General features: G+C 47.9%; 1 protein-coding gene across 1 annotated transcript in view; it reads right to left on the bottom strand.

Annotated features, from left to right (window-relative positions):
• BCKDHB (branched chain keto acid dehydrogenase E1 subunit beta) overlaps positions 1–16,397 on the bottom strand; it is a 1,205,043-nt gene that overhangs the window by 654,252 nt on the left and 534,394 nt on the right. The window contains exon 7 of the mRNA XM_069606308.1: positions 8,147–8,244. Coding sequence (XP_069462409.1) covers positions 8,147–8,244 — 98 coding nt within the window. The remainder of the gene's footprint in view (positions 1–8,146; positions 8,245–16,397) is intronic.

Here is a 16,397-nt window from a genome sequence, read left to right as displayed (position 1 = left end):
GGAAATAAACGCAGCTTGGACGTGTGCTTTCCTGCATTTGGATCACGCTTCCAGGCTGAGTTGTGGTGTCCTGTGTTCCCTGCTGCTGCTGCTGCCGACGCGTTTGAGAGGTAAGTCACCCCTCCCCCTTTATTTTTAACGCGGCTCCCCCGTGGCAATCTGCGTTATTAATGCAGCATTGGTCCCCCCTGCGCCCCTCTCCCCCTGGGCTCCAGCAATCTGCCATGGGGGAGCTGCTTTATTAATACAGCACCGGTCCCCCCTGCACCCCTCTCCCTCTGCAACCCCCACATTAGGGGGCATGGAGGTGAGGAGGCAAGCAGTGGAGTACCTTTGCTGAAAATGTTGGGGGGGGGATATGACATCTGATGAAGTTTCCCCAGCTAAATGAATGGGGATAAAATGGTGTGCCATGAAAGTTGGGGTGGGGGCACAAACGCCCTTATCCCCCCTAAAATTAAGCCCATGGAGGCAAGCGGGGGACTGAAACTGCTCTGCTCTCGCCTCTGCCCGTGTTACACTCGCCTCTGCCTGTGTTACGTGCTGTATGTGACAGCCATTTAATTTTTAATATGTCGATGGCACGAGCCTACGCTATACACAGGGACCTTTTCATGTATTGCTCGGAGCTGCAATGCTATTCCCAACTGGCCATTGCCCCTCTCTGCACAGCTGTCAATGGAAGCAGCACAGTGCTAGGTCTGCTTCTCACAGAAGCACCTTCACTGTCTTGCTACCAACATATACTGTTTACTAGTCACTCCTCGGATCTGCCGGTATTGTGTTTGCATGTTGAAAGCCTGTCTTTAACAGTGATGCCTCCCCACCTTTGCTCTAACACCTTCTGTCCTCCCCCCAGACCTGCAGCACTTGCGCCAGAAGACCTTCGCCTTCCCATACTTTGATGGATCTTTCCTGCCCGTAATTCGATCTTCGTATTTCCCTGGTAGGTGCCAGTAGACGTTTCCAACTTTATCGAAATGTGCAGTCAATGTACTGTTACCTTTCAGCACCTCATACCTGTGCGAAATTGGGTTCTCTGCACTTGCAGCCCTAAAGACAAAATATCGGTCAAAGCTGGAGGTGGAAGAAAGCCTGCGGTTGGCTATTGCAAAAATTGATCCCAATAATGACAGGCTGGCTGGTGAAAGGCAGGCCCACCCTACACACTAGTTCTCCAGCATGCCACTGTCGAACTTGCAAGTGACAGCATTGACAGTACGTTGTACTTGAGAAACAAATTGTTACAGCACTTGCATAGCAAATGTTACTACAGGACAGCAATATTGGGTGTTTTCGTTTGTGTGAAATAAATATCCAACACTATATTTAGTCGAGTCCTCTGTATTATAGCAAAATAATCGGAATGCTTTGTTCACAAACATTTGTCCTCTAATCTGATTTGAATCATTACAAGCAATGATTTTGAAACAACTCTGTGTTTGGCATTTAATCCTTCGTTAGGGGCACCATTCTACTCCAGCGCGCGATAACCGTTTGCAACAGAGTACAATTTTGGAGTCCATGTGTATAGTGGGGCCTGGGCTGGAGAAATCTTTCTTGGGGGGAGGGGGTAAGGGTGGGGGGGAGGGGTCAAAAAGTTTGAAGACCACTGCCTTAATGGTACCCACTTGCAGGCCCTTGTGGGCTAAAGAAAGCGAAAAAAGACAAAACCAAAGGAATGGAACACTGGAAAGGATCCACATTCCGTACCCTGCACCAATCGCAGAACTTCCTCCAACGGCACAGGGATTTCGTTGCAGGCCTTTTGGCCGAAAGCAACACCTCCATTATGTCTTTGGGGAGGTCCCAATCCTTATAGCTCAGCCTTTCAGATACCAAGCATGAAGGCTGACAGACTTGACCTCTGGATTGAGAACTCGACCCCCCTCCGTGAGAGCAGATTGTCTCGGTAGGGAAGACGACGTGGAGGTCAGATGGACATGTCTAGAAGGTCCGGGTACCACGCTCTCCTGGCCCATGCCAGAGCAATGAGGATCATCCGGGAACTGAACCTCTGCAACACCTGCGGAATGACGGGGACTGGAGGGAACGTGTACAGCAGTGGGAAGGACCACTCCACTACTAACACGTCCCCTAAGGCTCCTCTTGGAGGAAATTCCCGCGAGCAGAATCTCTCGCACTTCCGGTTGACACTGGTGGTGAAGAGATCCACTTGAGGGGTCCCCCAAAGGGTGAAGATCTCCAAAAGAACTTCCTGAGCCAGCTCCCACCCGTGAGAGACTGCCCTCTGCCTGCTCAGAGCGTCCGCAGCCGCGTTTTCGTTTCCGGCCAGATGAACTGCCAAGATCGACATTTCCTGCTGGATGGCCCAGAACCAGAGCTGCATCGCCTCCCTGCACAATGGGAGCGAACCTACCCCCCCTTTTTGTTGAGGTAGTGCATGGCCACTGTATTGTCTGTCATAATCAGGACAATCTTCCCTCGCACAACCGGCAGAAAAGCCTTCAGGGCTAGTCGGACAGCCCGCAGCTCTAACAGATTTATGTGGAGTCTGGACTCCGACAGACCAACGGCCGCTGGCCGTCAGCTCGTTGGCATGAGCTCCCCAACCCGTGAGGGAGGCATCCGTCACGAGCATCACCTCCGGCCATAGTTGCCAAACTAGAGCACCCTTCATCAGATTTCCTTTGACGGCCCACCACAGAAGATCATGTGCAACCGATGGTGGAATCTGAACGGGATCCGACATCCTGCCGGAGAACTGCGACCACTGCATCTTGAGAGCCCACTGCAGAGATCTCATCCGCAGCCTGGTCTCTGGCACCAGAAATATGCAGGATGCCATGAGGCCGAGCAACCTCAAGAACTCGAACGCCGGGAGACTCTGGGCACGTTGAAATTTGTCCACCATCTGCAGAATGTGATGAGCTCTCACCCGGGGAGGCGAACACAACCCCAGGGATGTGTCGAGCACTGCTCCGAGTAGAGGTCACATGGGACTTCTTTAAATTGAGGGAGAAGCCCAGCTTGTGAGGGGAGTGGCAGGTGACAGACAGATGATCCAGGGCTTGCTTGGGATAACAGGCCCTGATCAACCAATCGTCCAGGTAGGGGTAGACGTGAATCCTCCCTTTCCTGAGATATGCTGCCACCACCACCATCAGTTTGGTGAAGACCCTCAGGGCGGAGGTCAATCCGAACGGCAGGACCCAAAACTGAAAATGCGAGTCGCCAACTGCGAACCTCAGATACTTCCTGTGCTTGGGATGAATCGGCACATGAAAGTATGCATCCTTGAGGTCGAGAGACACCGACCAATCCAGAAGTTGAAGGGCCTGGAGGACTTGAGAAAGAGTAACCATCTTGAACTTGTCCTTCCTGAGGAGCTTGTCCAAACCACGCAAGTCTATGATGGGTCTCAATCCCCCCCCCCCCATCTTTTTTTAAAATCAAAAAATAAAGGGAATACCATCCCTTGTTCCTCTCCGCTACAGGCACCAGTTCTATGGTGCCTTTCTCCAGCAGGGATAGGATTTCCTGCGCAAGCAGCGGATCCGGACGCTTCAAAGGGAGCTTCCCCGGTGGATTGTCGTGAGGCCTCTGCCGGAAAGGAAGACAGGTGCCTTGGGCTATGATCTCCAGAACCCACACATCTGAAGTAATGGCACGCCATTCTACAAGATGTTGCGCCAGCCTTCCGCACCCCAACCGGCGAACCATGGGACATGGCCTCATGACTGAGCGGCTGCAGCAGAGCCTGAGGGCAAGTAGGCAACTGCCCAAGTGGCTTTGGCACCTCGAGTACCTTGTTTTCCACCTTTGGTACTCCTACCTTGGCCCCTTTGACTGGCAGCTCCTCTCGATCTACCAAAGGAAGAGTAGTATCGAAAGGAACCTCACATCCATTGCTGTCCCCTAGGATGAAAAGGCAGAGGTTGACGTACTGCAGCGCTCAAAGCCTTTGCCGCAGCTTTGGAGGTCTGCAACCTCTCAAGACTCTCGTCAGCCTTGCTGCCAAAAAGATGGACACCCTCAAAGGGCATGTTGAGGAGCCGGGATTGCACATCCGGAGTAAACCCGACTTCCGCAACCACGCAAACCTGCGTATCATGGTGCTCGCAGCCATGGACCGGCTGACAGTCTGCCAAGTCCAGACCCAACTGAAAGGATTCACACATGGCATCCTTGCCATCTTGCACGAGGGCTAAAAAACCATCACGTTCCTCCCCTTCGGGAATATGCTCAGCCGCCAACGACAATTCCACAGAGAGTGAGTGAATCTTGCCAGGGCACAAACAGAGTTGGCTGCCTTTAAAGACATACCCCCAGAAGAAAACACCTTCTTCGCCAAACCATAAAACCACTTGTCGTCCCTGTCCGGAGGGATAGTAGGGTACGCAGCCTGCTTTGCTGGAGCCGTAGCCACCTGCACCAAACTCTCCGGAGTAGGGTGTGTAGACAAGTAGCAGGTGTCACCACTGGCTGGGCTGTATTTTTTCGGCAACGACTTATTCATTGCCGGGAGACTCTCCGCAACAGTGCAAGCCGCTGCCACCCTTCTTTGCAACGCCATATGAAATGGCAACACCGGGTCAGCGGGTGAACCTTGATCCAGGATGTCTAAGATCATCCTGCAGAAAATCAGCAGATGGAGCCGACCACCCCAAATACTCAGTCACCCTCGACATGAGGCGCCTGTACGAGGAGTCAGCAAGTGTACCAGACTCAGGCCTGCCAAACTCAACCTCCGGAGAGGTATCAAGACCACTGGCGTCATGTAAAGATTGACAAAGGTCTTCCTGTTGGCTATGACCAGACAACAGCTCTTCAGGAACCTCAGGAGGCACAACCCCCTCCTCATCAGACCCTTCCTCCACCTCTGAAATGCACTCCAAGGGTTGGAACAATTCCACCCTGGGAGGAGGAACAGAGTATGGGTCAAACATAGGCTGCACAGATTTGCTGAGAGCCTTTCTCTGAGCTTCCACAGCTCTCTGGGGCACCTCCGGTAACTTCTTCTCAAAAGGCGTCGAGGGCGCCGATGGAAGTGGTGTCGACGTCGACCGAGGCACCCACTACTTCAACAACTGCTTCGAGGCCGGAGCCCCGAGCGTGTCCTTCGACTGCCTCGGCGCCGACGACTTCCTCGTAGCCAGGGCCTCGAGAGAGTCCCTCGATGGACATGGCGTTGATGCCTTCTTAGAAGACCTCACAGGCTCCAATGGTCTCGACGGCGTCGAGGACCGGGACCTGGGCCGGGCACGCTGGCGATCATCCTTGTCCGATCGGGACCGCGACGGCTCCCGATGATCGCGGCAACCGCCCGAGCCTGAAGGCGTGCGAGCGGTGGCTCTAGCGCGTTCCTTGCCAGCTTCCCTCGAAGGCGCAGATGGAACGGTGCGCTGCGATTCAGAAATTGCCATCATCTGCCGGCGGAATTCATCCCATTCGGCCGGCGATGAGTGTTTCATGGGACAAGCCACCTGCCGTCTTGCGGAGTCTTCTGACAAGGACAGGGAAGGTGACCAGTGACAGCGCTTCCGTGAATGCCTCGAATCATATCTCCAAAAACAAAGAGAAGCATACTCACTTTTTTTTGTTGCAATTGTAGTCTGCAGACCGTGGGCAGAAATGCGACGCACAGAAGAGCACTGCGCATTGGCCGATGTAAAGTGCATCACGCTACACCCTTGCACTCAAATGAAGGAGAGCCAGGAAAGGTAAATGGCAAGCACGGGTAAATGCAGGGGAGCGGGGTAGGATAAGCAGCTATGCACTGGAAAGGAGGGGGCCTCAAAATTGATCAAGGCGAGGGCGAAAACTAATAGCGGCCTAGGAGGGGTCGTCCTATGCTGGGCAGCTCTCTAGGTACGCAGTCTTTGGTCGTAGATCCTTATTTTGACCTTCTGTGGTGGTGAAGGAGGCAGTATTACTCACCGAGAAAAACTAATCCTATACTTCTTCCGGGTTACAGATGATCTCTAGTTCAGGCCACTGTACCCAGAGATAGCATACTAGTGTGTGTGCAACGCCTACATTATCACCAAAAAAAGAAGAAAAAAAAAAACCTGCGCTGACCAACTACAACAGAAAACCTGTTATGCCTATTTTCTGGATTGAGAAAATGTGATGAATTTACAAAATGGGTCTTAACATTGTTAGGCGTGCTTTCGTTCTGCTCCACACATCAAAACAAGTAAACGTTGCATTCTTTTATTAACTCATCAAGACCCCAACATTGTCAAATATTAACATTTTCCAATAATCCACGGGTTGGGACGGTGATTTGAAACCATTAAATGTTTCAGCAGTGAAATGTATTTTACGGGGACAAATATTAATGATTAGTAAAAATAGCGCACAATACAAAGAGAAATGTATTGAAGTGCTAAAAAAAGGCATTGGTGTGGGGCATAAATGGAGTTGAAATAATATATCAAGTTTTGCATAGTGAGAAAATACTATATGTGCCTTTATTCTGATATTTTCTGGGGAAACCATTGTGGAAGGACATTCTTGCCCTCCGCCAATTTAAAAAATACTATTTGATAAGGTGTGGCTTTTGGGGCCCTGAAACACCATGTATGAGCAATAGCTGTGCTCCCAGTACTCCACAGAAATTTGCGCCTCTGCCCACTGGTGACATCCATGTTTCCAAGGGCTAGTTAGTGAACTATGGCTCTATGAGCAGCTGTCAACCACAATCCAGAGTGAACTGGTTACCCGTGCTCTTGGGGTGCCTAAAGAGACCCCTGCGTGCCAACGAGGTCTCCCTCCAGCTGCTTCTTACCAAGAATGGGTTGCCATCATGGCCAGTCACTTTAAAGCTCGCCGGAGGTCCGGGGGATCTAGTCATAGCAGTAGACTTATGCCTCTCGATGCAAGAGAGGATCCAGCACCACCAGGCAGGTGGTCAGGAGGTGCCAGTTTATTTTTCTGACAGTGACAGGTCACCGTTGCTTAGCCTCATCCAAATTGGGGCTCTACAGTTTGATGATTTTGGTATATATGATCAAAGAGCACTTCCGGCCAGAAGAAACCTCATATAGGAGGAGGGAATCACAGGTTTCAAACGCCAAATCTGAGAGCAGAGAACAGGGAACCATCTTGTAACAGCGGCATGAACATCGTCCTCCGACATAAGCAAGGGAGCATGGCTAGGACATCACTGCATGATAATATGAGAGGGTCACGTGGGCTGTGTCACGGTTTTATGTACAGTTCTGGGTAACTAAATGCTAGTTTTCAGAGTGAGGGCCCTCACAGAGGGCTACAAATGGTATAGGGAAGGACAGGTTTCAAACTTCAAGAGGTACATGCGGACACAGCATTGTTCGCTTTTATGAACAAGAACTGCAGGGATAATTAATTAAGTATAAAGAATGCTGCAATAAACAGTGTCCCGAGAAGAGATCAGGACAGGGGAGCAGCAATCAATTAAAGGTAACCAGGGCAAAGAGTCATTTAAAGAAAGCCACCAATGTAATTAAAACGCAGGTCGGAGGCGTCCAACAAAAGCAGCACAATGCAAGCCTTCCCACCGGAACTCATCGCCTCAGCCTGCCAGAGACCTTTCCGGGCTAGCCCTTCAGACCTACACCCACCTTCTTACCAGCACTACCCATGTCTTGGCTACTCATTACGGGCTTCCACAGCTGGGTGCACATGTCTTCGAGCCATCCCTTTTCCTTTACACCACAGTGAAACGGAACAGGTGCTCAGCTCAGATTCCATTTCCTTGCCATACATTTGATCCCCAGAAACAGACTCCATGATCAGCACTCTTGCTGCCGCTTCTTCTTCTTCTTACTGATAGATTTGTATCCATCAGCGGTGATTTTTGGATACGAAGGCTTGAGCCTCATTACTCAATCTTCTCGGGTTGAGTATGTAGTCGTGGTTCTTGGTCTGTGTGGTCTTGTCACAGTAGGGCTCGCAGTGATGACGCTTGCTGCCATCCGTGCTTTCAGTTCATATACTCTCTATTAGCCCCCCCATGGGTTTGGCCTGGTCTCCTTTAGCAAGAATACACTCCCCTTCAAGCTGTACAGGATGGTAACAACTCAGGGCACTCATTGCCTTTTTCCGGTGTCTCTTGACACAGGCACACAAATATTTCAATTGCATTCATTATTGCTATCATTAAATCGTGTCCCTACAGAAAACTATTCTCAGTACTAACCTGTGTGCCCCATGCAATAACTGTAACGTCACTTCCCTCCTGCACCACTTCAGCCTCAGACAAAGGAATGTAAAACGGCTCCACGGGAACCTGCTCCACTGTAACAAGTAAATAACATAATTAACAAAAAGAACAAGACAATCGTAGCATATCGTAAAGCAATCAATAACACCTAAAACTTCAGACCCTGTACACTATATAGTGAAAGGATTGCATGCACAATCTCAAATTGTCTACCTAAAGGAATTTGTATAATGCCTGAACGGATCGCAAGACATGATTGCTCACAGCTCACAATGGGCAGGAGAGCGGGTACGTTCAAGTCGACAAACAGAATTGCACTTTAAGTTAGTTTGTATTCTGTTCAACTGCACGCAACAAAATCCACTCATTTTCTTCAAACCTCTTGATCGATATGTGAAGTGATTAGAAAATTATGCAGGATTGGGGCATTTTAAAATGGAGCATACTACTCCAAAACCGGCACACCTTCTGTACACGTATGTGCAGAACATATTCCCTTGATGCCGCTGGGTGGGGGGAGGGGGCTGAAATCATGAGACAGAACACCTCCCCAACCCTACCAGCCACTAGCTAGACATACTATGCTCTTCAAACTGGTGCCTCATGCTAAGGGGTCCTATACACCTGTGTACCAGATATATTACAGAATTGTATATAGGTTTTATATACAATTACTCCTGCAGAAGGGATGTGACCTAGCAGTTCGGGCTGGACTGCCCCTTTTAGGGGTGGGACCAAGCCTGATTTGCATATGGTCTTTCCTCTTCTGTCATGGCTTGGTAGGCGAAGAACGATGGTCTGGAGGGTTTCCCAGAGCAATGCCAGTGGTTAAGATTCATTCTAACCCTTCCAGCCATCACCTCTTTGTTTTTGCTCCCTCACACTCTATACTCCTGAAAACCTTGGCGGCTCTCCCTCAAGTAATTGCCTGCAGGCCTGTGAAAGTCTAGCCCCCGCCCCGCCCCAAGCAGCACACCTGCATTTGTGGACCTGAGAGACAGCCCCAGGGTTCATCCACAGTTATAGCACCTTTAGACCACAACGCTGCTGTAAATGATCATACAACTCATGGCATACACACACAAGGTCTCCACTGGTTCACACATCCCAGACACACCTGCCTCTACTGCAGATCCAAAAAGAGACCCTAGCCCATTCTTCTACCACTAGCCAGCTACCACATTCTACAAGCCATTAACCTGACCCAGCCGCTAGTGATCTCCTAAACCCGGGTCTAATTGGGTTTTGATGGATCAAATGAACTATTAGTTGTCAAGTGCGCAGTTCACCATTTAACGGCACTAGGACGCGAGTTTATTCCCAGCAGTTGAAATGTACTTATTATGGGAGCACAAATACTGCAAGATGAATGGAAGCAAGCAAGCATCAGCATGCCACACACAGGCATTCCTAGCCATGTCTTGAACCTCAAGTTAAAACTCTAGCGTGCCAAAAAAGGTGAAAGTAAAGGCAAGATATTAATGGACATTTTCGGTCTATCCTGGTCGCCCTGAGAGAACCTTACTACCAACGGTCATCTCCAATTGTAGGCACAGTAAGTAACTAAGTATTAGACAAGGCAACCTAATATTAATACAGCTCCCAATGGGTTATCTTAGGTTCTGCATTGCACATATTTGGGGGTAGCTTGATATGATATATTTTATTTGTATCGCGCCCATACACAAGCGTTACAGAGCGCGAGTGTTTCATTGTATTTGTATGTCTTTTTCTGCACATGCATCTGTACTTTTACACCTCCTGCTGACATGGTGGAAACGATCACAGATTTCTCTTAATCTATTGCCATTCATTGAAGGAACGTGATTTTATATGCGGAAATGTGGATTATCATGCAATTTTGTAACACAAAGAACTGATGCAATACAAAAGAGATACCCAAAGAAGAGAGGCGTTGAGAAGTATGTGCTTTGGGTGGCATGGTGTCATCCATGCCAAGAAGCCATTCTTTGCATGTAGTTGAAGGCTATCCGTTACAATAACCTAGTGTGAGACGGGCATGGTATCAAGAGAGATGAGACAGACAACAGATGCAAAGTTTCAAACAAACCTTGAGTAATGATTAGGATAGTGCAAAGTCACTTGTCCTGTGCTATGCTGGGATTTCCCCACCTAAAGAAACTAAGGAAAGTCTGTAAATCCAAAAAAAAAATATGTCCGTCAGAACCTCCGCTTGTTCTCACAAATATAACTAAACATGGTGCTTCGCAGCAAAATAGAAGTGTTCAAAAGTAAAGGTTAAGCTACTTTCAACTTCAGTTTTTCTTGAGTTCCCTATGTCAACTTCAATACAGTTCCAATATAGGTACAATGGTATCCAGGCATTGTTTCGGAAAAAAAAAAAGTTTTGAATGCAAAACGTTCAAAAAATAATGCATCGAAAAAATGCATTTTTTCTGCAGGTACATTTTTTTTTTTTTACTAAAGTGGGTGTTAAGGGTTAAAAAAACAGGGGTTGGGACGGACGGGATGGACCCCCCCCCCATTACATTATTTTTAAAAAAAATCATTTTTTGATGAAACCTTTGCATTCAAAACTTTGGCTGTCGAAATGATCACTATAAACCACTATATAAGGTTTGTTCAAGTTCAGAAATTGCCTTCTCCAAGTTAGAGTGCATCACAATTCACACCAAACTAAGGCCCTGGGCTTCCCTTCCCAAAGCTCAAATGTAGCAAAGTTCACACGAAACTGAGGTCATGGGGCTCCCTTCCCCATGATAACATTCTCTGGTTGTTTGGCTCTCAGGGGTCCCTTCCCCAAAACTTTAACTGAGTATTCACATTGTTTCAGCTGTACAAAGTTCACAAGACAACACGACCAACAGTCAGGTTTGCTCCACCAATTGTTTCACACTTCATTGCAGCCTGTTCTCCATTCAGGGTTTCGCGGTCTAGGTGCATGTATCAGTCCACATGGTCCATTCATCACAGGTCACTCAACCAGTAACGCGATACTTAGTCTTTGGCTTGATTCTTGATGTTGGTAACTTTCCCATTAGGAGGCTTTCTGGTCTGGGCACAGATGTCAGACAATTAATTAGCCCTGTTCCTTATTAAAGTGGTATCCCGCTTTTCTGAATTACTTTTCATATCCAGCTGTCCTTGAGAACACCACTTGTAAAAAAAAAAATAACTTCCTTGGAACAACAGCTGCCAAATTCACTTCTTCAAAACTGTACAGCTCTCAAAGCTGCTTCAAGAAGGGCTCTCATTTTTCTCAATATCCTCAAATAATTCTTCTGCATGAAGTAGTGCAACATCTGCTGGTATGTTCAGTGAGACTCGTGGTTCATTTATCCTTTTGGGATTACTAAAAAGAACACCAATACATTCAACCACTTCTTATATGAAACCTTTGATTTGTTTTCTTGTGTTCATCTGTCCTTCTGCAGAAGAGGGAAAAAGGCATTTATTTGGTTGAGGTCACAAACAAATGAGGTGGACCAAGAGACCAGTAAAGAGGGCATAAAAGTGAGAGAAGGTGGGGGAGATTGCTGGAATACAGAGAATGAAGGTAAGGTGCTGCGTCCGGAGGGTGGTACCCATTGGATTGTGCGTGAGTGAGACTGAATTGAAAGTGTAGAGTAGAAAGGGGAGAGTTGAAAGTAAAGAAAGGGGGGTTGAGAGACTGTACCCACACACGCATGGGCCTGTGAGCGAGAGGGAAATGAGAGAGAGGAGGGTAAAACGAGTAAAGCAGGTGTAGTCATGGAAGCAAGAAGTGTTGAAGAGAGGGGAAACAGGAGATAGAGGTGGAGACAGCAGAGGCGGAGAGCGCAAGTAGTAGGAGCAGAGGAAGGAGAGTGGAGGGTGGAGATAGGAGAAGTGGGAGAGGAGAGCGAGCAAGACAGAGCGAGCAAGACAGAGCGAGCAAGACAGAGAGAACGAGCAAGACAGAGAGAGCGAGCAAGACAGAGAGAGCGAGCAAGACAGAGAGAGCGAGCAAGACAGAGAGAGCGAGCAAGACAGAGAGAGCGAGCAAGACAGAGAGCAAGACAGAGAAAGAGACACGAGAGGCCGAGACAGAGGGAGAGGGAGGGGGAGCGGGAGAGATAGGGAGTGAGAGATAGGGAGAGAAGGAGAGAGAGGGAGAGAGGGAAAGATAGAGAGGGAGGCGGATGGAGACAGGGAGAGGAGAGGGTAAAAGGGGGAAGAGTGGAGAGAAAAGGGCGATGGGGAAGAGGGTGGGAGAGAGACTGACATGGAGAGTGTGTGCGTGTGTGAGAGGAAACTATTTGTATTTAAGACAGGATCATCAGGCACGCCCCAGTCAGATCCCTTACGAAGCCCACGAGGGAGCGTTAGATAAGACCACAGTCTTAGGGACACTACTTTACGATGGGGGATAGACGCAGACAACAGGGGTCACCCAACAGTAGTTACAGAAATTGAAGAAGCATTGCAGTGAGCTAGGGAGATAGAAGCCAACTTGGAGGTTGAGGTACGCATCAGGGACCACCCCTATTCTGAGAACCCCAAATGATTTTGCACTGTAAAAATAACTGGTTCTTTTGATGAGCTTAAAATTAGTCCTGGTTCGACTTGGAGCAAAGTGTCACAGTAACTAACCTAAACCTCAACCAATCTGTTTTGCAAGATAACAAATACCTTCCAAGTTAAGACAGTGAACCAACAGGAGAACATCAAATGCCAAATCGGATCTATTCAAGGTTCACCAAAGAAACTGGCAGAATCTACCTTTTTCTCATTTAATACAGTCATCCACAGGGAGATCTGGCAAAGCCCTGTGCCTGGCTTTGCAGATCACATGGCTCACTCGTTTAGCACTTTGATAAGAGGCTCCACATCGATTGCTCCCCTGCATAGTTTCTTCTTCCACTATGCAGAGTTATTAAAGTGGTCAGTGGCCAGTTTGGCAACAAAGTCCTATCTCCAACATGGCTCCATGCTGGGTGCCAGCTATACTGCATCTGTGCCCCCCCCCATGGCACCATTTGGGCATTCGTGCCTCTCTGATACCCCAGCACATGCCACGTGCCCGTGGGCAATGCCCACTCTTCTCTGGTGGTTCGCAAGCAGGGCCTGCTATTTACTGGTGTCCCTTGCAAGAGCAATCCACTTTAATTTGCATCGAGCAGATATGATGCTCCTGTGTGGGTTTGCGGGTGTGGCCCTCTAATCACAGACCACTGATCTTCCCCACTACCTACGGCTGACACTTGGGTAATGTTTCTGTCCTGTGGGTAACGCAGCTTCATACGTTGTAGCGTTAGTTGCCCATCCATTGTAGAGCTGGCTTGCGGCTTGGCTCCTCCATCCACCTACGCTCTGCAAGGAACATGGCACCATTTTAGTTAGCATAAGGACCCCGCTGGGGGAGGGGGGATTCTGGTGAATTCTACATGTACAGTCTCTAGGTAGCTTGCACCTCTGGCACTGTAGCCCTGGTAGGCTGGCTGCCCTAGGTAGCAGAGACCACTCACATGCCAGAGGCAAAAAGGGTGGTTTGGCGTCTTCACAGATCGCAGGAAGCTTTGCGTTTTATATGTGGCGTCAGCATAGGTTTTACTTGAAGGAAGGAGTTGAGACTAGAGTATTTGGAGAATATTAAACGTTAGTCAGGTCAGAGTAGAAGGGGGCGTGTTGTATGCTAGGTTTGCGATATATTGATGTTGCAGGTCAGGCATACTTGGCCTAATCTCCTGGATGAAAAAGTAGAGGTCAGTGTTTACTCTTAATAAAACTAATCGAAGCAATATTTAGTTTTTGAGTCTTCAAAATGTCTCTTATTATCGTGGCTGAGAGTGTAAGACAATCCGGAACAGGGCAAAGAAAAAATAATTAGATATTAAGATAAAATGTGTCAGCTTCGGACTAAGATAGCAATCGAAATCGCACTAGAAAACCTTTCTACATGAAGGTTATGAAGCAGTCACGCAGCAGTGAGCACGCGACCCCCCAAATAGTCAAGATTATGTTAAGAAATACCCAGCATGTTAGTATGTACAAAATGTCGAACTCCGTCATGCAAAAGAACGTGCATGATCAAAGCAGGAAAGACAGGCAAACAAAGGTGCACAGCATGTGCAGGAGCTGGAAGCGTCCAGAATAAAGGATTGGTAAAAGAAATCGCATTGGCTTCCTAAATGAATGTATATACACTTCGCATATACTAAACTGCTGGCTTACGGATGGCAGAGGGAGGACTCACTTCTGTTCTCTTTTCATACATCACTATATAAGTTAACAGCCACGAGCAATACAGGTCCCACGCTCTTCTGCCTCACCAATTTCTCATAGAGCACATCACATGAAGCTGGAAAGGTCAATAGACTTGCGCGTCGACTCTCATCAAAGTGACCTGAACAGAGAACGTCAAAGTGACTCATTGTCTCCTTTTATTCTTTGTCATCGTGTACTGCCTGGCAGCTCGGTGACTAATAGTCGCTAGGCCCAAGCACACGAGCCTTTACCCGTCTCATGCTCTCTCTCATAAGAATAACCCCAGCTGCACGAGGAGCTATTGGGAGTGCAGCTGCAGTGTCAATCTGAGCGCAGTATTTCAGCCAGCCAGTCAAGTATGACTAGCATCAAGCAGGGCAGGTTCAGACTTACTAGGCAACAGGGCAATGTCCTAAGCACCTGCGGGAAATGCTACTGTGGGCCAGTTTTTTTTGGCCCAGTTTGAGGAGTTGTTGCACTGTGCAACTGCTAGTTTTTACCAGAGTTGATGACAAAACGTGCTTTAGAATGCACTATTATCAGAAAGTAACTCATTGCAATTTGCGATTGTAGGACACATTCTTGTCAGCCCTTAAGCCGGTTTCATGTTTCATGCCACGACTGGAGATGAAAGCTGAAATAAAATCTAGCCAGGACACTCATCTTTTCAAAGTGACACTATTCTGTACATTGGGAAATCAAGTGGGACGAAATGACTTCTGCTCTGCAGAAGTAGAAGAGGTAGTGTGGCTAAACCGCCTACTCAGCCCCCACAATTCTACAAACTGTGATCCCAATCATAAAGGTAAAACGGGAACAGGCAAGAAATACCTCCTTCGCCTTTTGTGGTAACGTTGGCCTTCCTCCCCCTCACCTGAATCTTCAATCGATGTAGGCGATGGGGGGCAAAGGGGTGGGGTGGAGATCATGCTGGGATGTCTTTTGGTTCTTCTCATTCTTTGAGGTTCTTCTCTCCTTGTGGAGATAAAGTCTGCTACGGATGGAAGCTACTATGTCAGATCAGCAGGTGTCGAGACACAGGACGTCTGTCCGGAACAACCGGTAAGGGGGAAAAAGCCACAAGGCACAAAAAAACCCTAGGAGATGCAGTCAGGTACGCAGAATCAAGGGTCAGCAACAGTGATCACAAAACTACAACAAACGGGATCAGAACACAAGGGTGGCTTACTTTAATCAGAAGCACCAGCGCCACAGAGGTTTGTTTCTTTATACTTCTGTGATGATCTGATGTACCCCCATGCACTGACTAGTCATGGCAACAGGTGTCGGATTCCGGCGTTGATGCTCGACTGAGCTTATGGCGTCAGTGGATGTACCATGGCAACTGCCAGGAGCGCAGGCCAGAAAGCATGAGAAAGTGCTGCTTGCGTAGGGAGCGGTGAAGCCACCCATGAACCGTGACAGGCTATTTGTGAAACCCATATGCAGTGATTTCATATTTGTACTCACTTCTTAAATTCCACAAGGAGACATTTCACCTGCCTGGCTGCCGAATATTGTCTTTAAAAGTGTTGGTGGTGGTGGTGGTGGTGGTGGGGTATGTGAAAGGGACTCAGAATACTTTTATAGGTTTCTTACTCCTATGGTTGAACAACTTCCATCGTTCTTTCGGGATGCAAATCATAAAAAACCTTTAGATTGGTAATCAGTGGATTTTAGTCAGAATAGATGTTTTATCATGAAATATGAGTATTAAACATAAACCAGGTCTAGATATTTTCAGACATTTATAAATGAGTCAACCTTCTATTAGAACAAAGTTAACTTTATCGTGTGTTTGGTAGACTTCATTCTTGAAAAAATATTTACTTAAAGTGGTCTGCTATCAGTGCAAGTTTTGCCAATTAATATGCCAATTTAACAATGGGATAGTTGGATTCCGGTGTGATGAGGGAGTCCAAGATTAACCTTTTCAACACCATAGTAAAACCGTGCTGTCATTACATAGATTACATTTGAGGAATACAGAGGTAATGATTGTCTTTTTATTTTTAGATGC

The sequence above is a fragment of the Ambystoma mexicanum genome, chromosome 4p (assembly GCF_040938575.1).
Source record: "Ambystoma mexicanum isolate Mex_15411 chromosome 4p, UKY_AmexF1_1, whole genome shotgun sequence".
In the NCBI taxonomy this organism is placed as follows: domain Eukaryota; kingdom Metazoa; phylum Chordata; class Amphibia; order Caudata; family Ambystomatidae; genus Ambystoma; species Ambystoma mexicanum.
This window is presented reverse-complemented; position numbering and strand designations above follow the sequence as displayed.